Source organism: Cotesia glomerata, linkage group LG2, assembly GCF_020080835.1.
Source record: "Cotesia glomerata isolate CgM1 linkage group LG2, MPM_Cglom_v2.3, whole genome shotgun sequence".
Classification (NCBI taxonomy): Eukaryota; Metazoa; Arthropoda; class Insecta; order Hymenoptera; family Braconidae; genus Cotesia; species Cotesia glomerata.
In genome coordinates this window covers 18,347,418-18,374,791 of record NC_058159.1, presented here as the reverse complement: position 1 = coordinate 18,374,791, position 27,374 = coordinate 18,347,418, and the positions used below count along the sequence as shown (strand labels likewise).

At 38.1% G+C, this 27,374-nt stretch overlaps 1 protein-coding gene across 3 annotated transcripts in view; it reads left to right on the top strand.

Moving 5' to 3' along the window:
- LOC123260200 (single-minded homolog 2-like) overlaps nucleotides 1-27,374 on the top strand; it is a gene marked incomplete in the record, with an annotated part of 186,593 nt that overhangs the window by 137,887 nt on the left and 21,332 nt on the right. For all 3 annotated transcript variants that reach the window (XM_044721205.1, XM_044721206.1, XM_044721207.1), the window contains 1 exon segment: nucleotides 18,778-18,965. In XM_044721205.1, coding sequence (XP_044577140.1) covers nucleotides 18,778-18,965 — 188 coding nt within the window.

The window sequence follows — 27,374 nt, the reverse complement described above, 5'->3', positions numbered from 1 at the left end:
TAAGAGTATCCTAACATTGTCATAAATCTGTCCTAAATTTCATAATAGTGTCCTAAAATTTTTGGGAAAGTATCCTAAAATTGTCATAAAAGTAATTTTTGACAATATTTTTTTTCTGGTCAGTATCCACAATATTTTTCTAAAATCTAAATTTCATTTCGGATTGGTGTCAATTATTTGTCATAATATGTCCTAAATTGTGTCACGTTTAGGATTCTAAGCTTATGACAATTTTAGGACAAATTTTTTTTTACACAAGAGTAATTTAAGTTGATTTTTCGTATTTATAAATAAATATTATCACTTTTTAAACAGTTCGATGTTTGAGGCCTGATAACTCCGAAATGGTTCTACGTACGCATATTTTCATTCAGACAATTTTTGTAGATCGTTAAATTTCCTACAAGAATATGTATCGATCATAGCTATAAAATATTTCGTTGTTGACTAGCAAAATTCAAAAGTAAAAAAAAAATTTTTTCCATGTTATTTAAATAGAAATAAAAAATTAATTACAGCCACCTCTATACATTAATATTAAGGGCTGAGATTTTCACAATGTCTTTGATTAGGGATACTCTGAAGAATTTTCAATGTTCTTCGAAAAAAAAAAAATAGTGTGTTTTTTTGAAACACTAATATATATATATATATATATTTTTTCTCGGGACGATGACTGAATTAATGAACATTAATCCAGTCGATTAACTAGGTAAAGAATCCGAGTTAGGCTAGGATCTCTAGAAATCAAAGAAAGGATTATGTCCACTAAGGCCTTGGCACTAAAAACCAGTAAACTCTCTATCACGCATGATCTTACAAACAGGGAACTGATTCAGAGAAACAACCTGATAAAATTCGCCGAGGAAAAAAATAAGCTGGGGATAAAAACAATTCTGAAGGGCAATAAGCTTAAAGTCAATGACGACTCGTTCCTTTGGGATACTCAGTCGAGAACACCGTAACTCAAATGCGTCCTATACGCAAGAAAATCAATAACAGTAACCACTCTCAATCCTCCTCAGTTCAGCCGTCAAAAAAGTAATTATCTTCGCATGGAACTCCAGCGGCAACAATAATCCAATCATATTATGTTACCAGAAACTGATATTTTATGCATATGTGAAACTTGGGCAACCTGTACATTTAAACTACCAAACGGCTGGCAAAATTATCACTCATCCTGTGCCAATGCAATAAAAGAGAAAAATACCGGACGAGCTAGTGGTGGTCTTGCTGTCTTTGTAAGAAACGACTATCAAGCAAGAACCCTCTACGAGACGGATAGCTAGATCTTTGTTCACGTAAAGTCAACACACTTTGAAGCTATTATTACTAGTATCTATTTTAGATCCTCGAGAGACATAACTGCATCCCTAGAACTTCTCCAACCTGTTTTAAATGAAATAGCTGACACGTATGGACACCTACCTATTCTTCTGATAGGGGATTTTAATGTAAGACTGGGCGCCCTTAATCCACTACTTGAAGAGAAAATTAATGGTACTATGTTATCACATGATAGAAGTACACTAGATGAGCTCATCACTCCTAGGGGTCGTACTCTGGCAGACTTCATGGATTACAACGATTTTGTCTTATTAAACGGAAAAACAACCGTGATTCGCCTGCTCAATATACGTGTACACACATCGGGCGTAGTGTCATAGATTTTGGATGGATCAACTCAGCCAATATTGCAAACATTACGGACTTAAACGTCATACAAGGAGAAAATCCCTCTGACCATTTCCCTGCAATCATCAGCCTACGGCACACCTATGATAGCATACAAGGACAGCCTGTCAAATGCTCACACGAGCTCACCTACCGCTGGAAATCTGAGCACAAAGAAAAATACAAAGAAGCGCTAAGATTTTCAGATAAATTAGCTACAAATTTTCAAGAAGAAAACACTGAACGACTCAGTGAGAAATTGATGTCAGCCATTGAGGATGCTGCACAAATAGCAAAAATGACTGTTAAACGCACTCAAGGTCTTATAAACCACCCAAAAAAATGGTTCGATGCCGAATGCAAAGAGAATCTTAAAAAGGTCAAGCAGCTTTTTAAAGCTTGTAAATCAACTGCCTTCAATAAATTAGAGCTAGATGAACATAGAAAAGCTAAAAGAGATTTCAGGAAGCTAACGAAATCTAAGAAAAGTCAAGCAATCAAAAAGAAGCTAGATAATCTAGCAAATACCAAAGACTCCAGGGAATTCTGGAAAGCAATAAGAGACTCCAGACCCTGGCAAGTGCAAGAAAACCCAATTAACATGGAGTCATGGGAGCAATTTTACAACTCAACACTCGTCTCAGATGTCCAAGAAGATACGGTATTCTTTGGAGTTGATCATCCTATGATGGATCAAGAATTTACAATGAAGGAATTAAATAAAGTTTTTGCACGCGCAAAGAATTACAAAACACCCAGGCCCGATAAAATACGAATCCCAGAAACTCAATCTGGATTCAGAGCTGGTCGGGGCTGTTTGTTGATTTTAAGAAGGCGTTCGACTCGATGAACCATCGGCTTCTCTGGGAAAAATTATACAAGATAGGATGCAGTGTTAAACTTATTCGGCTTCTGAGAAATATCTATAGCTCAGCTCACTTGAGACTAAAAGTCAACGGCCAGTTATCACAGGACTTTAATAACAATGAAGGCGTGTCACAGAGTGAACTACTCAGCCCACTCCTGTTCCTGATCTTTATCACTTATTTGGAGTCGTTTTTAAGAGACAATAATTGTGAAGGCACGAATATTGATTGGATGACGGACATTCTACTGCTGCTATACGCCGATGACCTAGTTATTTTAGCAGCGTCGGCTGTGGACTTGCAAAAAAAATCGACCTGCTTGACCTGTACTGTGGCAAAAATCAGTTACAGGTCAATATTGCCAAAACTAAAATACTCATCTGCAAACGTAGTGGTAAACCTCCCGGAAATTCGTACTTTTTTTATGGCGGCAAGAAACTGGAAATAGCTAGTTCATATGATTATCTGGAATTAAAAATTTCTTCAGCAGGCTTTAGTCGTACTACAGCAGATGCAGCGATACGTAAAGCAAAATTGGCCATTAGTGCAGTACAGTCCACTCTCATCAGAACAAAAACGGACTCATTCGAGTGTATTGCCAAATTATTTGACAGTACAATCGCTGCTACTCTGCTAAATGCTGCCCCATTGTGTGTATGTTTGTGTGTGAACCGCTTATAACTTTTGAACGACTAAACCGATTTCATCGCGGTTAACGCCATTCGAAAGGGCTTCCCATGCAAACTTGCCGATGCTCAACAATTTCCGTTCATTGACCAAGGCACGGCTACTTATGCTCGGTCAAGTATCGGCGTTTTGTATCGGCCTAGCCTCGGTAAACCATCGGCTTTAATGTTCGGCCAAGCATTGGCGATTTGTACTGGCCTAGTCTATGTAAGCCATCGGCTACCACACGATATTTATTATAATATAATGATATGTGATTTGATTATCAGCCATTGCTTGGCCGATGCTCTGGTTAATTCTTTATTACACTTGAAAACAATTAATACGTATTAGTCATTACTATGTTGTATTATTGTTTTCAATTTTTTTTAATTTAACGTTTGACCAAATTATAAACTAATATGTACTAAAAAATAGTAAATTAATTTTTAACAACTATCTTAAGAGATTTTTAACTTCCCGCTAAGAAAATTGAAAATTTTCAAAAATCAGGAAGTTATTGGTTTTACCCCGTTTTGCAAAAATTGAGTTTTCATCAAATCTCGACGTTTTAAGGTCACAGGAAGCTTCCCTGACTATTCCCGCGATGGTGTCCGTGCGACTGTATGTATGTATGTATGTGTGTGTGTGTGTGTGTTTTCCTTTAGGGGGGGGGGAATCCCTTTACGGATTCCAGGCATAGCTGTTTGGCCTGGATATGTGGCGACTCGATGCAGCGTCATACTAAAACTCGACGGTAGCGCCCCTACCCACTAAACCCTAAACCCCTTTTCTTCTTTCCTCTAATCCCTCATGGAAACCGCCGTCAGGCATCACTTCGTGAGGGGAGGATCTAGCTACTGCTATTCCTTCTGATGACTAAGGTGTTATTTTTCCTTCCTTCTAGTTTCTGTCATTTGCTCTTCTTCTTTCGATGGAACGCAGGTCTGTAAGGACTTCTGTTGCAAACGTGCTTACGGCGTTCCATGCGGCTTTTGACGACAACATTGTTTCTACTAGCGTCTCTGGTTGGATACTCTGGTGTAAGATATTTTCAAGTTGATCACGCTGTGAATAAAATCGTGGGCAAACAAAGAAAACATGCTCCGCATCTTCATTAACTCCTGGACAGGACGGACACTCTGGAGAATTATCGTGTTTGAAACGGTGTAAGTATTCTCGAAAGCAGCCATGTCCTGATAGCATCTGCGTTAGATAGTAATTGACCTCACCGTGATTACGATTCAGCCAAACGTCAATCCATGGTTTGAGACGGTACGTCCACCTGCCCTTCACTGCGGCATCCCACTGAAATTGCCATCATACGATGTTTTTCTGTCGCTCTTCTATTTTCAGTTCTTCAGCACTTAGTGTGGTTGACGTCTTCCGATGGTAGAGGTTACGTCTTTCTTTAACTAGAACTATAAGAGGCAGAGTTCCGGAAATGACACACACTGCTTCCTCAGATACTGTACAAAAGGCGCTTGCAACTCGTAGGGCACTCATACGATATATTGGTCCAGCTTTTCTCCATGAATCTTGCACCTCTAGTGCGTCAGCCCAAATGGATATTCCGTAGGTGAACACTAGGGTGTCCGTTATTTCCCAAGTTGATTTTTTTTTCGCGATCGCCCCCTTGATTTTTAGATCTTGGCCTAAAAAAAAATATCTTACACAAATAAGCTCTTAATTACCAAATTGAACCGTGCCGAAGTCGAGTTACATTTCCCATTTAAATAACATGGGAATTTGGAACTTTTTGCAATTATTTTTTTTTCTTCAAAAAAAATATCACCACGATTATGATCGGTGGATATTCTTATGAGAAGTTGGATGCTCTACAAAAAAGTTCTCTTATAATTTTTCGATAAAATCATTCCTTTAGAAGTTATTTGTGGTTAAAGTTGTGTTTATAGTTATTATCATAGTTTTGCAGTCTTGCTATAAAGTATTTTGTCTTATAATCATTTATTTTATCTATAAATGTTCCAAAAATTTTATCAAAATGATTAATAGTTACAGTAACGTTAACAATACGATGTATTGAATACATTTTTAATAATATTGCCGCTTATTTGTATTTTTTCTGTCTCTATTCACATTTATTTGTTAAGCAATTTTTAGTTGCATTATTAGAGTGCCAATGAAATCAAATTTTATAAACCAGTTGCATTTCACCATGCACGCTAGATGTCAAAAGCGATTTATTCACTAAAAATATATATTTTTCGGGACATTTTCGAGTTAGATCTTGAAACGCAACAAAATCTTTTGGATATTTGTTCATTCATAGTATTTATTTATGTATCATTTTGGTTTTTGGCACCTCTTGCAGCATCAGCTCTATACCAAGATATAAATTATATAAAGACTGTATCATTACAGGACGACCGTTAAGAAAATTTCTGAGGCAGTATTGCACAAATTCAAAAACCATCTGTGGTGTTTAACTGGTGAAAAAGCTGATTTGACTTTTTTCGATTCAAATACATAAAACGATTCACGTAAAACGAAAAATGATTAAGACAGTTGGGTTCTGCAAGGCATATTCCAAGAAAATTATGAAATTTTTTTTATCGAAAGATAAATATATTAACAATTCACTACCAAAATTTCAGATCGATTCACCACACCGTTTTTGAGAAATTAATTTTCGAAATTGCATCATTTATACGCAGAGGTATAGAGAGATGGTAAAGTTAGTATGAAATCTTCCATACCACTCGAGTGATGCAAATAATTTCATACTATAGTATATAACTTCATACTATAGTATATAACTTCACATATAAAAGTTATATAACTTCATCATCTTTCTATACCTTTGCGTGTAAATGTTGCAATTTCGAAAATTCATTGCTTAAAAACAATGTGGTGAATTGATCTGAAATTTTGGTGGTGAATCATTAATATAATTATCTTTCAATAAAAAAAATTTCATAATTTTCTTGAAATATGTCTTGCAGGATCCAACTACGTTAAATTATTAAAATGTGATGAAAATTTCGATTTTGATTCCCCTTAAACGCTATATAGTTAATGCAGATAATGAAATTATCAATTCAAAAAAAAAGATATTGATTTCTTTCTTAAATAAATTAATTTTCATTAATTCAAATTCGATGAAAATTTTTTTTTTGATTCAACATAAATAAAAAATTGCTAGAGATTAACTTTGAGACATGAGCCACCAATAATGATTGTTTGAAAGGATTAGACATAGTTAGACATTGTTAATAATCTACAATTGTTAACGATGTAGCCGAAAGAGTGCTTCGATGGACTCAAAAATACATCAACAATTTAACGCATAAAAAAGAACAAAAACAATATTTAGTGCAAATTATTCATGAAAACAAAAACAAACAAATTCATGAATACTTATCATAATGTGACTAAAAATTGCTTAACAAATAAATGTGAATAGAGACAGAAAAAATACAAATAAGCGGCAATATTATTAAAAATGTATTCAATACATCGTATTGTTAACGTTACTGTAACTATTAATCATTTTGATAAAATTTTTGGAACATTTATAGGTAAAATAAATGATTATAACACAAAAAACTTTACAGCAAGACTGCAAAACTATGATAATTACTATAAACACAACTTTAACCACAAATAACTTCTAAAGGAATGATTTTATCGAAAAGTTATAAGAGAACTTTTTTGTAGAACATTCAATTTCTCATCAGAATATGCTCTGATTATAATCGTGGTGACATTTTTTTTGAAGAAAAACAAATAATTGCAAAAAGTTCCAAATTCCCATGTTATTTAAATAGGAAATGTAACTCGACTTCGGCACGGTTCAATTTGGTAATTAAGAGCTTATTTGGGTAAGATATTTTTTTTTAGGTCAAGAACTAAAAATCCAGGGGGCGATCGCGAAAAAAAAGTCAACTTGGGAAATAACGGACACCCTAGTGAGCACCGATGTGACTACTGATGCCAATAGTAGCCTCCTGCTCTGCTTTGGGGCTCCGACGTTCGGCATCAATCGTGCGAGACTAGCTCTCACTACTGACGCTTTCGTACAGACGTGTTCCACTTGCTGCTTAAAGTTGAGTCAGGCATCAAACATCACTCCCAGATATCGTATATGAGGTTGTGATGTGATTTCTCGGTCGCCGACTTTTAGCTTAATTGTTTCAACTTCTTTTCGGCTGGTAATAAGCAATGCTTCGGTCTTCTGCTTGGCCAGTTGTAAGTTCACTGTATCCATCCACTGGTTGATCTTCTCAAAAGTAATGTCAAACAGATGTTGAATCTCGTCGAGGTGTTTGGCGACGATCACTGCGGCAACATCATCCGCATACGCTACCAGTTTGATACATCTTGGAAGCTTCAGTCTCAGGAGCCCGTCATACATGATATTTCACAGAAGTGGACCAAGAACAGAGCCCTGTGGCACACCACCGGTTATATCATACTCTTTTGGACCATTCTTTGTATCGTATTTCAGCACTCTATCTGTAAAATAGCTAATCACTAGTCTGCGAAGATATGTTGGCACGTTCTTCTCGTCGAGAGCTTGCATGATGCAGTCCCAATTAGCGGAATTGAAAGCATTTTTGATGTCCAAGGCAGCCACTAGGCAGTACTTCTTCGTTCCACCCTTCCATCTAGTTCCTGCGATTGCCTCTTTGGCCGTATTAACAACCAGGTTGATCGCGTCCAGGGTTGATCGTCCTTTCCGGAATCCATACTGATTGTCTGCCAAGAGTGGGTCGACTACTGCATCTATTCTCTGATGGATGATACGCTAAAATATCTTACCCGCCGTATCTAGTATACAGAGTGTTCGGTAAGATGACGGTTCTTCTGGCGGTTTCTTTCCTTTAGGTAAAAGTACTAACCGTTGCTGTTTCCACTTACGAGGAAAAGTCCCCTCCTTGAGGCATGCGTTGTAAGCGTCTAGAAATAATGTTGGTGCTGCCTTTATGATGGTTTTCAAGGCTATATTAGGGATTCCGTCCAATCCCGGCGCTTTATTATTTCCTACCCGATTACAGGCCTCCAACAATTCTTCTTCAGTGACAGGTGGAATGTCGTCCAGTTCACCTTGCGTTGACTGATAATTGAGACTGTGTTGCTGTGGAAACAGCGCAATGACGATTTTCTGAAGGATTTGAGGACACGTAGGTGACGGCATTTGTCGTTTCTTCAGGTGCGTCATGACCACCTTATACGGCTGACCCCACACGTCTTTGTCGACCTCGTATATGAGCTCTTTCCAGCATCTTCCTTTGCTCTCTTTTATGGCCTTATTAAGTTCACGACGAGCTTTTTTGTACTCTGCGATCAGCACTGCAGAGTAAGGTCGTTGATAGCCACGCTGTGATATTCTTCTCTTTCGATGACACTCTTTACGGAGGTTGCTGATATGATCATTCCACCAGTGTACCGCAGGTCTTGAATTCATAACACGTTTGCGAGGCATACTGGCATCACAAGCTTGTGTTACTCGCATCATCAGGGCCTTAGTATGTTCTTCTGCACATCCAGTCTCTATCGGATCACTATCGAGGGCTGTTAGCAATACTTCTGGGTCAAAAGATTTCACCTTCCAACCGACGGTGTTAAATTGCTTGATAGGCCCCCTGAGGTTCTGGTCGTTTGACGTTTTCCAGAGTATCGCATGATGGTCACTGGCAGTGTAAATGTCCAGTACCTTCCAGTTAGAGTTACCTTTAGCAAGGCTGGTACTGACAAAAGTGAGGTCTACAATCGAGCTTGCGTCACCTTTGGTGTAGGTCGGCGTGTCACCACTGTTGAGCAAGACTACATCTAGTGTAGAAAGAGCTTCTAGCAGCTCTCTTCCTCGTGCATTAATCTGCTTACTGCCCCAGTCCACTGCCCAGGCGTTAAAGTCCCCGGCTATCGCCACTGGATGATGTTGTTTCGCGTCCTCGGTCAGTCGATCCAAGAAGTCAGTAAACTCAGCAATTGAGAGGCTAGGTGGTGCGTAGCAGCTGTAAAAACGGATGCCATCTACTGATGCTGCTACAAAGCCAGCGCTGCCATTGGTAGCTACACTCTGGAAAGGGAGCTTACCACAAGCCCAGATCACAGCTTTCGTGGTGATATCCGTCTCCCAAGGTTGTCCAGGTAAATGTTTATATGGCTCCGATAAAAGCACAACGTCGAACTTTAATTCCCGTACTGTCTGCATAAGCAGGTCATGCGCAGCTTCGCAGTGATTGATGTTAAGCTGCAGTATCCTCATGTTCGTTTATTTGTCAGCTTCTCGAGTGCTTCTTGGAAGACTGGGCATCAGAACGATCGTCTTGTTAGGTCAGTTAGTGTGACCAACCCATTAAAGGTGGAGTTTTGTCCACGGGAACGTATTTTATTTGGCTCCTACCCTCTGTACCAGGTACAGCGTGCGTTCTCCCATCCGCTACGGGGAGACGCGCCTGGTAGCAGTTTCTCCTCTGCCCCAAGTGTGTGTGTGTGTGTGTGTTTTTTTTTTTTTTTAAGAGAGGGGAATCCTTTTTATGGATTCTAGGCATAGCTGTTTGGCCTGGATATGTGGCGACTCGACGCAGCGTCATACTAACTCGACACTAACGCCCCTACCCACTAAACCCTAAACCCCTTTTCCTTCTTTCCTCTAATCCCTCATGGAAACCGCCGTCAGGCATTACTTCGTGAAGGGAGGATCTAGCTACTGCTCTTCCTTCTGGTGGCTAAAGTGTTAACTATCTTCCTTCTATCTTCTGCTATTTGCTCTTTTTCTTTCGGTGGAACGCAAGTCTTTAAGGACTTCTGTTGCAAACGTGTTGGTAGCGTTCCAGGCAGCTTCTGATGACAACATTGCTTCTACTAGTGAATCTGGTTGCATTCTCTGGTTCAGGATCCTCTCCAGTTCTTCACGCTGTGGTTCGAAACGAGGACATACAAAGAAGACGTGCTCCGTGTCTTCAGCAGCTCCTGGGCAGGACGGGCACTCCGAAGAGTCATCGTGCTTAAAGCGGTGTAGATACTCTCGAAAACACCCATGTCCCGACAACATCTGCGTAAGATAGTAATTGACCTCACCGTGATTCCGGTTAAGCCAAATGTCGACCCGAGGTATGAGACGGTGCGTCCACCTACCCTTCTCTGCAGCATCCCATTGTAGTTGCCATCGGCCTATGCTCTTCTGCCGTTCTTCAATTCTAAGTTCTTCCGGGCTCAGTGCAGTTGACCTTTTTCGTTGGTAAAGGGCCCGTCTTTCCTCTGCTAGAACTCTAAGAGGTAGGGTTCCAGCAATGACGCACACTGCTTCTTCTGATATAGTGCGGAAGGCACTAGCTACTCGTAGGGCACTCAGTCGGTATATTGGTCCAGCTTTTCTCCATGATTCTTGGGTTTCCAGTGCATTAGCCCAAATGGATATTCCGTAAGTGAGCACTGATGTGACTACTGATGACAATAGTAGCCTCCTGCTCTGCATTGGGCCTCCGATGTTAGGCATCAGCCGTGCGAGACTAGCCCTCACTACTGACGCTTTGGCACTGATATGTTCCACCTGCTGTTTAAAGTTGAGTCGTGCATCCAGCATCACTCCCAGATAACGGATAAATGGTTGTGATGTGATTTCTTGTTCTCCGACTCTCAACTTGATGGTTTCTACCGTTTTTCTGCTGGTGATGAGCACTGCCTCGGTTTTATACTTGGCTAGTTGCAAGTTCATCATGTCCATCCACAAATTGACTCGTCTGAATGTAATATCAAATGCCATTTCTATCTCTTCGAGGTGCTTTGCGACAATCACGACAGCTACGTCATCCGCATATGCTACAAGTTTGACTCCCGTAGGCAATGCTATTCTCAGGAGGCCATCATACATGATGTTCCATAGCAGAGGACCTAAGACTGATCCCTGTGGCACTCCTCCGGAGATTTCGTACACTTCCGTACCATTCGTCGTGTCATATTTCAGGAGCCTGTTCGTGAAGTAGCTCGCTACTATTCTGCGAAGGTATCCTGGTATGTTTTTTTCTTCTAGAGCCCGCATAACGCAGTCCCAGTTAGCGGAGTTGAAGGCATTCTTGATGTCCAAAGCAGCCACCAAGCAGTATTTTTTCTTTCCACCTTTCCATCTCGTTCCGGCGATTGCATCCTTGGCTATATCAACAACCAATTTGATAGCATCCAGAGTTGACCGTCCTTTTCGGAAACCAAACTGGTTCTCTGCTAGGAGTGGATCGACTAAAGCCTCTATTCTCTGATGAATTATGCGCTCGAATATCTTGCCGGCCGTGTCTAACATGCAGAGTGGTCGGTAGGATGACGGTTCTTCCGGCGGCTTTTTCCCCTTCGGAAGTAACACTAGCCGTTGCTGTTTCCACTTCTGGGGAAAAGTCCCTTCCTTCAGGCATGTATCGTAAACGTCCAGGAATAATGTTGGTGCTGCCCTAGGGATTGATTTCAGGGCAATATTAGGAATTCCGTCCAATCCCGGCGCCTTATTATTCCCTACTCGATTTCCTGCCTCTATCAACTCGTCCAACGTGATAGTTGGGATGTCTTCAGAATTGAGCTGCTCCAACTTGCAGGTGAATACCAGCTGTTGGGGAAACAACGTAGTAACAATCTTCTCTAGGAGTTGTGGACACGTAGGTGATGGCATTGGTTGGCATTTCAAGTGGGTCATAACCACCTTATACGGTCTGCCCCATGGATCTTTCTCGACTTCTGCGACCAGTTCCTTCCAGCAACGTCTTTTGCTTTCTTTGATGGCTCTGTTCAGTTCTCGACGGGCCTTTTTATACTCTGCCAACAGCTCTGCGGAGTTAGATCGTCTGCAGCCACGCTGAAACCTTCTTCTTTTTTTAAGACACTTTGAGCGTAGAATGCTAATGTGATCGTTCCACCAGTGCATTGAAGGTCTTGAATTTATGCGACGTTTCCGAGACATACTAGCGTCGCAAGCCTGGGTGACTCTTCTCATTAGGTCCTTGGTCTTCTCTTCAGCAGTTTCTACGATGATCGGATTGCAGTCTAAGGCTACTACTAAAGCAGTGGGGTCGAGAGACTTAACTTTCCACCCAACCGCGCTAGCGCTCCTGTTGTCTCTTGTTAGTTTCTGGCCAGTTGATATTTCCCATAGTATCGCACTATGGTCGCTGGCTGTATAGATGTTCAATAATTTCCAAGAAAAACCTCTTCGAGCTAAGCAACTGCTGACAAATGTAAGGTCGACAGTTGAGTTTGCCTCTCCCTTAGTATACGTTGGCGTGTCACTGGTATTAAGAAGGATCACCTCCAGAGTGGCCATTGCCTCGAGAAGTGCTTTTCCACGTGTATTAGTGAACTTGCTGCCCCAGTCTGTTGCCCAGGAATTGAAGTCACCAGCTATTGCCACGGGAAAGTGTTTTCTTGCGTCCTCAGTTAGCCGATCAAGGAAGTCTTCAAAATGGTCATTAGAGAGACTAGGTGGTGCATAGCAACTGTATAAGCGGATGCCATCTACCCATGCTGCTACGAAGCCAGCTTCTTTATTGTTGACTGTTCTCTGAAAAGGACATTTACCGCAGGACCAGATGACGGCTTTGTTAGTGCTGTCAGATTCCCAGGGTTGGTTACTCAGATGTCGATAAGGCTCACTTATAAGTGCTACATCTGCCTCTAATTTGCGCACAGTTTGCATGAGCAGGTCATGCGCAGCCTCACAATGATTGAGGTTGAGCTGCACTATCTTCATGTTCTTGGCTTCGTTATCTTCTGGAGCGCTTCTTGGAAGATGGGGCATCTGTTCGTGCCTGCGTGGTGAGCCGCCTTTTCTACGCCGTGCCGTTCAAAGCACAGTGCACATTTAGCTGGATTTTTACAATCAGCAATTTTGTGTCCTTCTTTTCCGCACCTTATGCAGAGTTTAGACCGGTCGACTTCGCTTTTGCACTGCGATCCGAAGTGCCCAAAGTGCCAGCATTTGAAGCATTGTATGGGTCTCTTCGTTGCTCTCATTCGGCAATTAGACCAGCCTATCCTTATTTTGCAGTTTCCCTCCAGTAACTTTTGTGCTGCAGCTGCTGGTAGTGACACTGTGGCTGTCTGTGTATCCCTAAAGGCTTTACGGATCTTGATTGCCTCTAGTGGGATTTCACAACTTTCTCCAGCTTCCCTCTTTAGAGCGGTCTGAATATGCTTTTTCGTCGTGTCGTCATCGACATCTCGGATCTCGATGGTCTCCTGTGGCCCTTTGCAAATCACTTTGGCCTCCTCCTTAAGGATGTCCGCGATCGTCTTTTGCAGACCTTGGCCTTTGTCAGTGCTCTTCCTCGAAATCGTGATCAACAAGTCCCCACTTCTGGTCTTGTTGATCTTATCCACAGTTGAACGAACCTGCTCATCTGGGACGTCCTGCTTTATACGACGCAGAATCTCGGCATACTTTGTTTTCTCGGCCGGGCGGATGATCAGTGCGTCGGGTCTGATCTATTTGCGTGGTTTTTTCTGCTTAGGCTCTGGCCTGGGCTCCTTCGGCGGCTGTTTTGAGAGTTGCTCTCTAGCTAGCCTTCTCTTCTCCTTCTTAGACTGTACTTTTTCCCAGTCAGTCGTCTTCTTGGGTTCGTCGCCCTGCCCTGCCAGTCGTTGGAGAGGGCTTTTTTTTAAGTCCTTCTTCTTTGTGACTTTGTCGGTTGACTCTGGCAAATCTCGGTCCTTTCTCTTTCCAGACCTTGTGTCAGTTTCACCCTTGTCCTCAGCAGCAGATTCACCGTCACCGTCGGCTCCAGTGTCCATTGCTTCTTCCGTCTCAGTTTCAGTTTCAATGCGGCGTCGTGATGACTGCCATTCCTCGTCCAGTTTCTTGAATCTTCCAAAAGCATTGACCACACCGGTTGTCTTGGTCTTTATCTCCTTGTGGATATTGACCTTAGTTTGGACAAACTCTTGCAGCTCAATGGTTAGCTTCTCAAGGCGCTCCAACGCTTGCGTTCTCTTCATGTCAGCGCTTGCTTCAATCGCTGCTTGTTGAGCATGAAGCCCGTTTCTATTCTTGTTTGTTTCCTGTAAGTTACTCATACTTTTTAATTTACCAGCGCATCGTACGGAGTGGAGCGGGTTGCCATAACTAGGAACGGGTCTACCCTCGGAGATAGTACTCCTACCCCAGTTCCCTGAGGCCTAGCCGACACTTAGCCAGTCCCGGAATACACGGACGGACTAGACTCGCTCGGAGCGGTGAAGATTCCGATCTCTAACACTCACTGCGTACTTCCTGATCAAGGCCCGAAGTGGCTGGCTCCTGATCCACTGCTGCAACTTACACCTCGGTAGAGCAAGCTCACATCAGCCGTGGCCTGCATCGTCGGAAACTACGATACAGGTTCCGGTCACTCCCAGTGGGTCACAGCAGAGAACGATCGTCTTGTTAGGTCAGTTAGTGCGACCAACCCATTAAAGGGGAGTTTTGTCCACGGGAGCGTATTTTGTTTGGTTATTTTGCTTGGCTCCTACCCGCTGTACCTCATCAACTAAGAGATTAAGTGTCATCCAAGGACAGCGAGCGTTCTCCCATCCGCTCGGGGAGACGCGCCCGGTAGCAGTATCTCTTCTGCCCCGAGTGTGTGTGTGTGTGTGTGTGTGTGTGTGTGTGTGTGTGTGTGTGTGTGTGTGTGTGTGTGTGTGTGTGTGTGTGTGTGTGTGTGTGTGTGTGTGTGTGTGTGTGTGTGTGTGTGTGTGTGTGTGTGTAGGTAAACCTCTTATAACTTTTGAAAAACTCGGCCGATCGGATCAAACCAGGTGGCGATCCAAAGAGTATTATTGCTATTAAATTTCGTGAAAATTTGAATCGATTCGGTTTGCTAGATTTTGAGAAATCCCAAAAATAAAATTTTCAAAAAATCGTTTTTTTGGAATAACTTCTAAAGGGCTTTACCGATCAATTCCAAAAACTAATTAGCTCTTAAATTTGAAAAACCAGGTCAATTGCCACCAGTCCCGTCAAAATCGGTTGATTCGTTCGAGAGTTATCGAAAACGAAAAATTTCAAAAAAAGTGTTTTTTTCACATCACTTCGACATTTCTTTTTGGATCGTTTTTGACGAAATAAAATAATTATTAGAGTCCAAAAAATCACGTCGATCGCCACCAAGAACGTAAAAATCGGTCGATTGGTTCGTGAGTTATCGTTGTCGAAAAAATTCGGAAAAAGTGAATTTTTCAAATTTCTTTTAGATTTTCGGTTCGATCAGTTTGTGTTCAAAACTATATCATAGATTCTGAAAATTTGCGTGGATTACTGCCAACCGCGTGAAAATCGATTAATTCATTCAGAAATTATAGCAGTTTGCAAATTCAAAAAATACTGTTTTATTAAACTTCCATCAGACTTTTGAGCTCGAAGAGCTCAAAAGCTTAGAACAGCTTACTCTATGAGCTCAGAGAGCTTAAAATAACATATGAATTATATTAAAACGTCATAAGTGCAATTTTAAGAGCTTGTTTATGGAATTAGTGGGAAGTTGCAGGGATGGCCTTTAGAGTCAACCGATTTTTTTAGGAGAAAACACCAATTTAAATTATTACCAATGTTTTTTTTTTATAAATTCAGTTGGAATTAAGTTGGAATAACTTTCGAACGGCTCTATCGATCAACTCCTAAAACTAATCAGCTCTTAACCTTAAAAAACCACGTTGATCGCCGCTAATCCGGTCAAAATCGGTTGATTTGTTCGAGAGATATCTTGCAGGAAAAAAAACCCAAAAAAGTGTTTTTTCGGAATTACTTTGAAATTTCTAGTTTGATCAATTCAAACTTAAAAATTTTTCTTAAGGCTTAAAAAACTGCGTCGAATGCCGTCAACCGCGTGGAAATCAGTTCATCAACAACAACACATAGATTGTATTTTTGAGTTCGAAGAGCTCAAAAACGTCGTAAATGAAATTTTAAGCGCCCAGGTATGGAATTAGCGGGAAGTTGCTGGGATGGCCTTAAGGGTCAACCGTTTTCCTAATTATTTTTTTGAAAGAGCTATAACTTCGCGAAAAATACAACTATCGGGGTCCTGTTTTTTTTCGAAATTTTTGTTTTTTAATGCTCTTTCAAGAAAAAAATACCTCTTTGATCTTCTTTGATTTATTCCTTAATACGTTCATGATGAATAGAAAGAGGCTAATTATTTTGATGTTACGAATAAACTCCAATTTAAAAAAAAAAAAAAATTTTTGAATTAAGAAAAAAAATAGAACGAAACGTCTGTCCACGATTGGATTGGTCTAAAAACTTTCTATATTTGTCCAAGTTTTCTAGAAAATTTTTTTCAAAAAAATCGAAGGGGGCATACATTTCGAAAAAATGTTTTTTTTTGCTTAAAACTTAAAAAAAAATAGGAATAAATCAAAGAAGATCAAAGAGATATTTTTTTCTTGAAGGAGCATTAAAAAACAAAAATTTTGAAAAGAACGGGACCCCGATAGCTGTATTTTTCGCGAAGTTATAGCTCTTTCAAGAAAAAAAATTTGAATTTTGGAAAAAATCAACATCTCAGAAACAGGTGGTCAAAAAAATTTGAAAAAATTCATGAAGGTGTTCTTTGATGGTATTGAAAACATATAAAATTTTCAAAAAAATTGGAGAGGTCGACATAAAAAAGTCGCCGATTTGGTATGAAATGCCCCATATATATTTATTTACTAATAAATCATTTATTTTTAATTAATTTTGAACTTCTTGCTAAAAAAATGAAGTTTTAGAAAACTAGGAAGTTATTTTATATTATTCAAATTCAGAAATTGTTCAATTATGAAATAAATAGAACAATTTGTAACAACAATCAAGTTAACTCAATTATACTGAGAAAAATTGATTGTTGAACATTGAAATGATTAAACTAAGAACATTACACTCAGATCAGTTAGCAACGCCCGTGACACCGCTCGAGACTTCCACGCAGACGGATCAGGTTCAAATCCCTCCACATCCGAATTTTTTCAGAATTAATTTCTATCAACCAGTAGTTCATCACCTCAGAATAATAATAATTCAAAAATAAACAACTAAAAAAAAATTTTTTTTATTGTTTTAGCTATCCCGCTTCACAACATTATTTATATTTTGTTAAAATGATTGCCGTAAGATGGACGGTGTGGCTTAATGTATATAGAATAAGCGAAAGGAAATTTAGTATATACCGGATAGCTCAAATGGTAGAGTAGCTGACATGTCTTCGGAAGGTTCTGGGTTCGAATCCCAGTCCGAGCTATCTAATAATTTTTTCTCGCATATTTTATAAACTCACATTAAGATGATCCTCTTCACATTCCTTTCTCAATCCTTTCCTACCAATATCCTGTTACGTGAATGTGGAAAGCTTTCCGTAATAATTACCGTAACTCCTATTTTTTCCCGCTTCACAGCATTATTTATATTTGTACATTATATTACATTATAGTACATTATATTTATATTTACAAATATAAATAATGCTGTGAAGCGGGAAAGAATAGGAGTTACAGTGATTATTACGTGAAGCGTTCCACATTCACGTAACAGTCTATTCCCATAATGGTGTAGAAATTATTCCCATGCCATTATGGGAATCATTCCTATACTATTATGGGAATGGTTCCCATAAATTATGGAAACCATTCCTATAATATTATAGGAATGATTCCTATAGCATTATGGGAACCATTCCCATAATATTATAGGAATAGTTCCAATAATGATATAAAAATAGTTCCCATAGTGGTATAGGAATAGTTCCCATAATATTATGAGATTAGATCCCATAATGATATAGGAATAGTTTCTATAATAGCATAGGAATTATTCCTATAGCATTATGAGAACCATTCCCATAGGAATAGTTCTCATAATTTTTTTTTCCGTGTACTATTTTTTTGTCCGACGAAGGCGGAAAGCGGCAACTTTGTTTAGCGTAGCGGGACGAAAGTTGCCACTTTCCACCCGGAGGGCAAAGAAAATTATTTTTTACTTCGATTTTCTTTTTTTTTTTAGAATTATATGCAAACAAAGAATTTTTCAAATAATTTGTTAAATCTGTTTATAAATAATAGAAACAAAATAGTAGTTTATTTACGCAATTTCTTAAAAAGTTTACATATACGCTCGTTATTTGAATCAGATTATTCTTCAGCTCTTATATTTCCATTAGATGTTGATATTGTTAAAACAATGAAATATTTAGCAGATCTATCAAGTGACTAAATAACGAACTTATTTAAAAAATTATAAAATTTGCCAAAAAATTATTCGTATTTTTTATCTAAAAGTACATAGAAAAACGAAACTTTTTTATTCTTTGAGTTTTTTTATTTAAACCATTTTTCAAAAAGTTATAAGCAAAAAATCATGATGAGAGCGGTTTTTTTTTTAAATTCCGTATCTTTTGAACCAATGATAAAAAAAATCTCAAAATTTAGGAGGATGAGTTTTTTGATGAGTATACTAAAAAATATCAAAAAATGACGGAAATTAAAAATTAAAATTTTTAAAACCATCCGATTTGGCGTGGAATGCCTCTTATATAAAAGATTTAAACCATGAAATGTAATTACTTATTACTTAGGTTTTCTAATAATTTCATTGTGTTTTGTTTAAAAGGTTATTCATTGTTCAGGATATCTAAAAGTGCACATTCGTGGAGTTCCTTATGAAGAATGTCAAATAATTGGTCTTGTAGCAGTAGGAAATTCGCTTCCACCCAGTGCAATCACGGAGATAAAATTGTACCATAATATGTTTATGTTTCGTGCATCTTTGGATCTCAAGCTTATATTTCTTGATGTAAGGTATGTATTAATTGTCGATCTCTAAAAATTTGATAATACATGAGTCATGTATTATCATGCACGATTGTGCTAGGTAATACTCAATCGTGTACTTTTAAACATGCGTTATTTCGCAAGGCCTGTCATGACTATGCATGATCATATACAACCGTACTCGACTATGCATGACTGTGTACCGTGAGAACTGAAAGGTCATGCATTCCATGAATGAATCTGCATGACATTGTATGGCCATCCAAGAAACTTGCTTGATCATGCATGATTCAAGTTTGGTAGAGCTTAATCATGCATAAAGTCGTTTAACACAGTGAGGACTATCATGCACGACTGTACATGCCCTTGAACAGTCTACATAATTCATGCTTGACCAAGCTCGATCAGGTATGACCATTTGTGGTTGAATAGAATAAGTAAGCATAAACCTGCTTGACTGCGTATGGCTTTGTACGATCATTCATGATCGGGCTTGGCCAAGCGTGGCCATGCACGATAACTTTTTCCTTGACTAAAATCAATACCGGATACGATACCATTATGAATTTGATTCGTAATATTCTGAAAGTTTGAAAATTCGATAAGAAAATTATTGTTGTGTTATAATTTTTTATATATTGACTCAAATTTCAAGTCTCTTTTCCCTCAAGTATGAATACTAAAAAAGTTATTCTTATTTGATTTTACGTATTACGAAAAAGTTCAATTTGTTTTACAACTAATAGTTTAAAAAAAAAAGTGTTGTTTCGGAATGATCATACAAAGCCATACATGATCAGGTAGGGTTATGCTCACTTATTTAGCTTTATTACAAATGGTCGTACTTGACTGAGCTTGGTCAAGCTTAAATTACGCACGATCAGGCTTTTGATCAAGCAAGATTCTTGAATGGTCATACAAGGCCATACTCCTTCATAAAGGCTCATGAGTTCTCTGGGCACGATCTCTGAGTTCTCACAGTATACGCTTATACACACACAGAAAAAAAAAATTAACTTAAATCAAGTAAATAATTTTGAAAAATTTCATCGTTTTGGTTTGAGTTGAAAAATTCTTAAACTAAGAAGAGTCTTGATTTAAGACAATGAACGTCTTCAAAATTATTTTCTTGGTTCAAGAATTTTTCTCTTATTTATTTATTTTTATTTATTTATTTTCTAGCATACAGGTCTATAGAGATGCATAGGCATCTGTACATAGAGCTAGACATTAGATAAATTATCCTAATTTTACAAAATATTTAAAAAATATATATAATAATTCAAAGTACATAAATTTTTAGAGAAATGTTAATATTACACAAAATCCTTTGTACATTTACAATGACAGATTCTTAATCCAATCTTTTATCCTACAGTTTAGTGTTTTTTTACTACACTTTAATATCTTGAGACTATTAGGTAAAAGGTTAAAATATTTTATTGCAACATAGTAAGCGTTCTTTACGCTAATCCTTTTATTAATTTTAGGGAGAGATATCGACTTAAATCTAGTTCTAGTATCTTTAGCATTGTATTGCTCTTTACACTCTAGATAGTACTGCATTAGGGCTTTTACAATAAAAGTTTTCTTAATATCAAGCGGTATATTTAAAACACCCTGTCCTTCGAAATATTTTAACATATTGTTTTGAATGCTTATAATAGGCTTAATGGCGTTATTATAAGCACCACCCCAAGCAATTATCCCATAATTTATGACACTTTCAAAGAGTCCATAGTACACACTTTTAAGTACATTAATGTTAACAAATTTGGAAAGTTTGTAAAAGAGAAAAACAAAGTATCTTACTTTTTTGGACAATTCATTCACATGTATATTCCATTTCATTTGAGCATCAAAAAACAATCCCAGATATTTACAATATTCTACTCTAAGAAGCTCTCTATTGTTTATTTTTAGTGTATAATTGACGGGAACACTATCTTTATAACTACCAAATGTAATATAGGTCGACTTATCTATGTTTAGTGAGAGTTGATTATCTCGTAGCCAAACATCAAGTATTTCCAGCCAATTATTCAAGATTGAACTAATTTCAATCCAGCTATTTCCTGTACATAGAATTGCCGTGTCGTCTGCATAAGCAACGAGAGAATTCTCCGGCAATGTATAGAAAATGTCATCTATATACAAAATAAACAATAGAGGGCCTAGAATTGTTCCTTGCGGTACACCAACTTTTACATGCGTTGTTTCACTAATGCAGTTATTGACTTTGACACACTGCTCTCTTTTTATTAAATAATTTTTAATTAATAGGTGCGGAATACCCCTAATACCACGCCTCCAAAGCTTATCTAACAATATTGTATGATTTACTGTATCAAAAGCCTTGGCAAGATCCAAAAATACTAATACAGTTGGTCTATTATTGTCAATATTCTTATATATAAAATCTGAGGTGATAGACACGGCATCATCAGTACCTCTATTCCTCATAAAACCAAATTGGTTGTTACAAATTAATCTATTATTATTACAAAAATCATATAATCTATTGTAAATTATTTTTTCGAAAATTTTAGCAAGGTTTGATATTAATGAGATAGGCCTATAATTGTTAGTTAAAGATTTATCACCTGTTTTATAAATAGGAATTATATCAGCTTTTTTCAGCGCAGTGGGCCATATTGCATCACTAATACAAACATTGAAAATATTTTCTAGTGGTAGACTAATATCTTTGGCAATTATCTTAAGTACCTTACTACTAATACCATCTACTCCACCTGACTTATCCTTCAATTCAAGGATAATTTTTTCTATTTCAGTACTGTCAGTTGGAGTCAAGAAGATAGTGTTAGGGTTATGTTTGACATTTTTTTCTATATCTAAGGGTTGCTTATTAATTTTTTTGGCTAACTCTTCACCAATATTAGTGAAGAAATTTACAAATTCATCAGCAATTGCCTGATGATCTGATATGATCTTTTCGTTACAGATTAAATATTCTATATCTCGCGCTATTTTATCCTTTTTACCTATTTTACTACTGACATATTGCCACATCTTTTTGCTGTCTTTAAAAATTTTATTTACATAGTTTCTTTCATGACTAATTTTTGCACACACTATAATTTTATTTAATAATTTACAGTATGTTTTATATTCTAGTTTTAGTTTAACATTATTCCTATTCAAGTTCCATAGGTTATATAAAGTTTCTTTTGTTTTACATGAAATTATAATACCTTTTGTAATCCAGTTACTCCTAGGTTTATTATTATTTTTGTTTACTGTATTAACTACCTTAAATTTAGATTCATTAATGAGCATTTGAACTTTGTCAATCAGTATTTTGAAAAATTCATCAGGGTCTTTTATTTCAGTAAGCACTGACCATTTATATTGACCACTTAATTTAGCTAGCTTATTGTAATTAATAGAGTAGGCTACTTTCGGAATTATTTTTATAGGTTTCGATACTAGCGATACAAAAATAGGATAATGATCTGTAAATACATTGGTATAAGTAAAAGATGAAATTTTTTTAATATTAGTTTCTACGAATATGTTATCTATACACGTTCCACCCGAATCATTTGGTCTTGTTACACCGTTGAAATACAGTAAAAAATCATTTTCAAGTAGTATACTTAAAAATTCATTTGTTATATCATCACATTTCATTAAATTGATATTAAAATCCCCTACTATTAGATGATTATTCCCATGATTCTTTTCGTCCAAAAATTTTGAGATTGATCTCACAAAATTGACTTTCGAAATATCATGGCATCGATATACACCAGAAATTTTCACAGATTTGTTGTTTTTTAATTTTATAGTTGTAGAAATTATATTTAAGTTGCTCGATAAATAATTCAAGTTTGTTGATGTTTGAATTTAAACCTCTAACATTTAAATGTAGTATCAGTAAATCACTTAAAGACAATGCATTGTTCAGGTTGTATAGGTCTGTGTACACTTCTTCGGTCTGTATATTATTATTGTCAATCATTTATTGAAGTTAATTTTTTTTTCAGTGTGGTCAAGTATGGTTGAGTATGATCACGCATAGTCACGCCTGATCGTGCACAATCACGCATGTTGAAAAGTACATGATTGAGTATGATCTTACACGATCATGCATTATTCATGCACGATCATATATAATTCATACATTATCATATCTGCTTTATACTTGATCAACCATGATCACGTGTGTTGATTTTTTTCGAAGGAAATAAAAATTAGAAAATTTTTTTTAAAAGTTATACGATATTAAAATTTTTACCATTCTCTGAAATTTTCAAGTTTTTTTAAATATATTACAAACTACTGTACTCATCAGAATCGTTCTGGATCTTTCATGTTTTTTTTGGCTCAATTTTTTGTTCTATAATATTTCTAACTAATCTTATAAAGTCCTAATAAGAGATTTTTTTGTTTCCAGAATTAGGAATTTTTGATAATTGAAAAAAAAAAAATTTTTTTTCAAGTTTTTAATGTTTTTTAAAAATAAAAAATGATAGAAACTTTGTGACATTATTCATTGTAGAGATTCAGCATATTTTGATTTTTCATTCGGTTTTTTTTGTCGAAGATTTTTTTTTTTTATTGCATTAAATTAAAAAATTATTATTTGATTAACTTTACTTATTGCAAGAAAAAATTTTTATTTTATTAAAAAATTCATCTTTAAAAATTAAAAAAAACAAATCTTGAAAACTTCAGGATCCTGGAAGGGCAGTTAGAGGTGTTATATAACAAGATTAATACTAACATTTTAATGTATAAAATTCATTTATAAATACTTTCGACATTACTTTTTCTCGTGAAAAACATATGTTTTTTAGAAAACATGTACATTAAATAGAATTTATTTAAAACTAAATTATTACTAATATCGTACTCAAGACACAATTACTGTAACGACGAACAAAAAATATAATATGTAGTAAAAATCTTTTTAAGTATTGTGGCAGATCAGCGTAGTAGTTATCGTTCATGCTTCATGACTCAAGCGTCCCGGGTTTAAGTCTCGTCAAAGACCGGATGTCAAATAGTATTTTTCAGTTTAAGAAACAATCGATTACTACTAAATACTGAAAGACTAAAACCATGATGAACAGAAAAAATTTTTTTGTCCAACTAAAATTTTTTTTTATCACGATAAAAATGCTTGAACATGCTTTATCATGCATGATTGCTCATGAATATTTGCCAGGCATGTAAAAGCATGATCATGCTTCATCACATATGATCATGCTTGATCACATATGATCATGAATGATCATACAAGCCCTTGCGTGGCAAATATACATGCATGAAATTAAGGCCTGATCATACATGTTCATGCATGATGATTTTTTCCCGAGATACCAAATTGACTACTCAGTACACACATATAAACCTTGTTTATCATCACTCATGAGGTTCTATGCATGTAACTATATTTCATACAAATTGACATACTGGATGATCTCTTTAGGGCGTAGGAATTGCTTATATAATTTTGAAGTAGGTTTGACGTGTTGTACGTCGATATAAGGAAAATTTTATGACTTTTCGAAAAGTTCCTGAAGAAAAATTCTTCGAATTTACAGAAAATTGAAAATCTCGCATTACCGAAAAAACTATCGTTTTAGACCAAATTTTAATTCTCTCTATTGTAATCCTCCTCATTCTTAAATTGTCATAAAAAATTCGAAATGCAACCGATTCGCTCATAATATGGCCAACTTTAAACTCGCTTGCGTCTCTTGTCTGCTTTCACATCAGAGTTCTCATCTGTGCCCATTTTAACTCATTATAACTCAACTCTACGGTCTAATATGCTCAGCTTTGTGTGTGTGTGTGTGTGTGTGTGTGTGTGTGTGTGTGTGTGTGTGTGTGTGTGTGTGTGTGTGTGTGTGTGTGTGTGTTTGTGTGTGTGTGTGTGTGTTTTTTTTTTTTTTTTTTTTTTTATCTTAGGGGGGGGGAATCCTTCTTACGGATTCCAGGCATAGCTGTTCGGCCTGGATATGTGGCGACTCGACGCAGCGGCATACTAAAACTCGACGCTAACGCCCCTACCCACTAAACCCTAAACCCCTTTTCTTCTTTCCTCTAATCCCTCATGGAAACCGCCGTCAGGCATTACTTCGTGAGGGGAGGATCTAGCTACTGCTATTCCTTCTGGTGGCTAAGGTGTTATTTTTCCTTCCTTCTAGTTTCTGTCATTTGCCCTTTTTCTTTCAATGGAACGCAGCTCTGTAAGCACTTCGGTGGTAAACGTGCTTGTGGCGTTCCAGGCAGCTTCGGATGACAGCATTTCTTCTACTATTGACTCTGGTGTGATTTTCTTGTTCAGGATCTTCTCTAACTCATCACGCTGTGGGTTAAAACGAGGGCACTCAAAGAAAACGTGCTCCGCATTTTCAGCAACTCTTGGGCAAGACGGACACTCTGGGCAATCATCGTGCTTAAAGCGATAAAGGTACTCCCGGAAACAGCCGTGTCCTGACAACATCTGGGTCAGATAGTAGTTGGCCTCGCCGTGATTCCGGTTAAGCCAAACGTCAATCCTTGGTATGAGACGGTGTGTCCATCTCCCTGTTGTCGCGGCGTCCCACTGCGATTGCCATCGCGCGATGCTGTTTTGCCGTTCTTTAGCTCTGAGTTCCTCGGCACTTTGTGCGGTTGTCCTCTTTCGTTGGTAAAGGTTACGTCTTTCCTCAGCTAGGACTCTGAGCGGCAAAGTTCCGGAAATGACACACACTGCTTCCTCTGATATTGTTCGAAAGGCGCTGGCTACTCTTAGCGCGCTCAGTCGGTAAACTGGACATGCTTTCTTCCATGATTCTTGGATCTCAAGTGCGTCGGCCCAAATGGATATACCATATGTGAGGACCGATGTAACTACTGATGATAGCAATGACCTCCTTGTCTGCTTCGGGCCACCGATGTTGGGCATCAATCGTACTAGGTTGGCTACTACTGCTGATGCTTTGGTGGTCACGTGTTCAACTTGTTGTTTAAAGTTAAGTCGGGCATCGAGCATCACTCCCAGATATCGAATGAATGGTTGGGATGTGATTTCTTGGTCTCCGACGTTTAGATTGATCGTTTCCACCACTTTTCTGCTAGTGATAAGTACAGCCTCGGTCTTCTGTTTAGCCAGTTGTAAATTTACTGTGTCCATCCACTGGTTAATTCGCTCAAAGGTGATAGCGAACATATGTTTTATCTCATCAAGATGCTTGGCGACTATGACTACGGCTACGTCGTCCGCGTACGCTACCAGTTTGACGTTTCTTGGTAGTTTCAGTCTCAGCAATCCGTTGTACATGACATTCCAGAGAAGTGGACCGAGAACAGAACCCTGCGGTACACCTCCAGTAACATCATACTCCTTTGGACCATTCTTCGTGTCATATCTCAGGACTCTCATATCTGTGAAGTAGCTAGCGACTATCCTTCGTAGGTATCCTGGTACGTTCATCTCTTGAAGGGCTTGCATGATGCAATCCCAGTTGGCGGAGTTAAAGGCATTTTTTATGTCTAAAGTTGCCACCAGACAATATTTCTTCGTTCCCCCCTTCCATCTGGTACCGGCGATTGCGTCTTTGGCTATACCGACAACCAGGTTGATCGCGTCCAGGGTTGATCGTCCTTTCCGAAATCCGTACTGATTGTCTGCCAAGAGTGGATCGACAACTGCTTCTATCCTTTGGTGGATTATACGTTCTAGTATCTTACCAGCTGTATCCAGCATGCAGAGTGGACGATAAGATGACGGTTCTTCCGGTGGCTTTTTCCCTTTAGGAAGTAGTACCAGCCGTTGTTGTTTCCACTTCCAAGGAAAAATCCCTCCCTTCAAGCAGATGTTGTAGACGTCGAGGAATAACGCTGGCGCTGCTTTAATAGATGTTTTCAAGGCAATATTAGGGATTCCGTCCAATCCCGGTGCTTTATTATTCCCGACGCGGTTACAAGCTTCCATCAGTTCTTCTTTCGTGACAGGTGGAATATCATTCAGTTCGTCCTGTGTCAACAGATAGTTGAAAACGCGCTGTCGTGGAAACAGCGCAGTCACGATCTTCTGTAAGAGTTGAGGACACGTAGGAGACGGCATTGGCTGATATTTCAGGTGTGCCATGACTACCTTGTAAGGTCTACCCCACAAGTCTTTGTCCACCTCGTTGATTAGCTCTTTCCAGCAGTTCTTCTTGCTATCCTTGATGGCTTTGTTTAAATGTCGACGAGCTTTCTTGTATTCTGCGACTAGTTCCGCTGAGTCAGGCCGCCGATAACCACGCTGAGATATTCTTCTTTTCTTGAGACACTCTTTCCGTAGGAAGCTGATGTGTTCGTTCCACCAGTGCACCGAAGGTCTTTGGTTCATGGCCCGTTTACGGGGCATGCAGGTGTCGCAAGCCTAGGTCACTCTCTTCATCAAGTCCTTGGTCATTTCTTCTGCAGATCCAG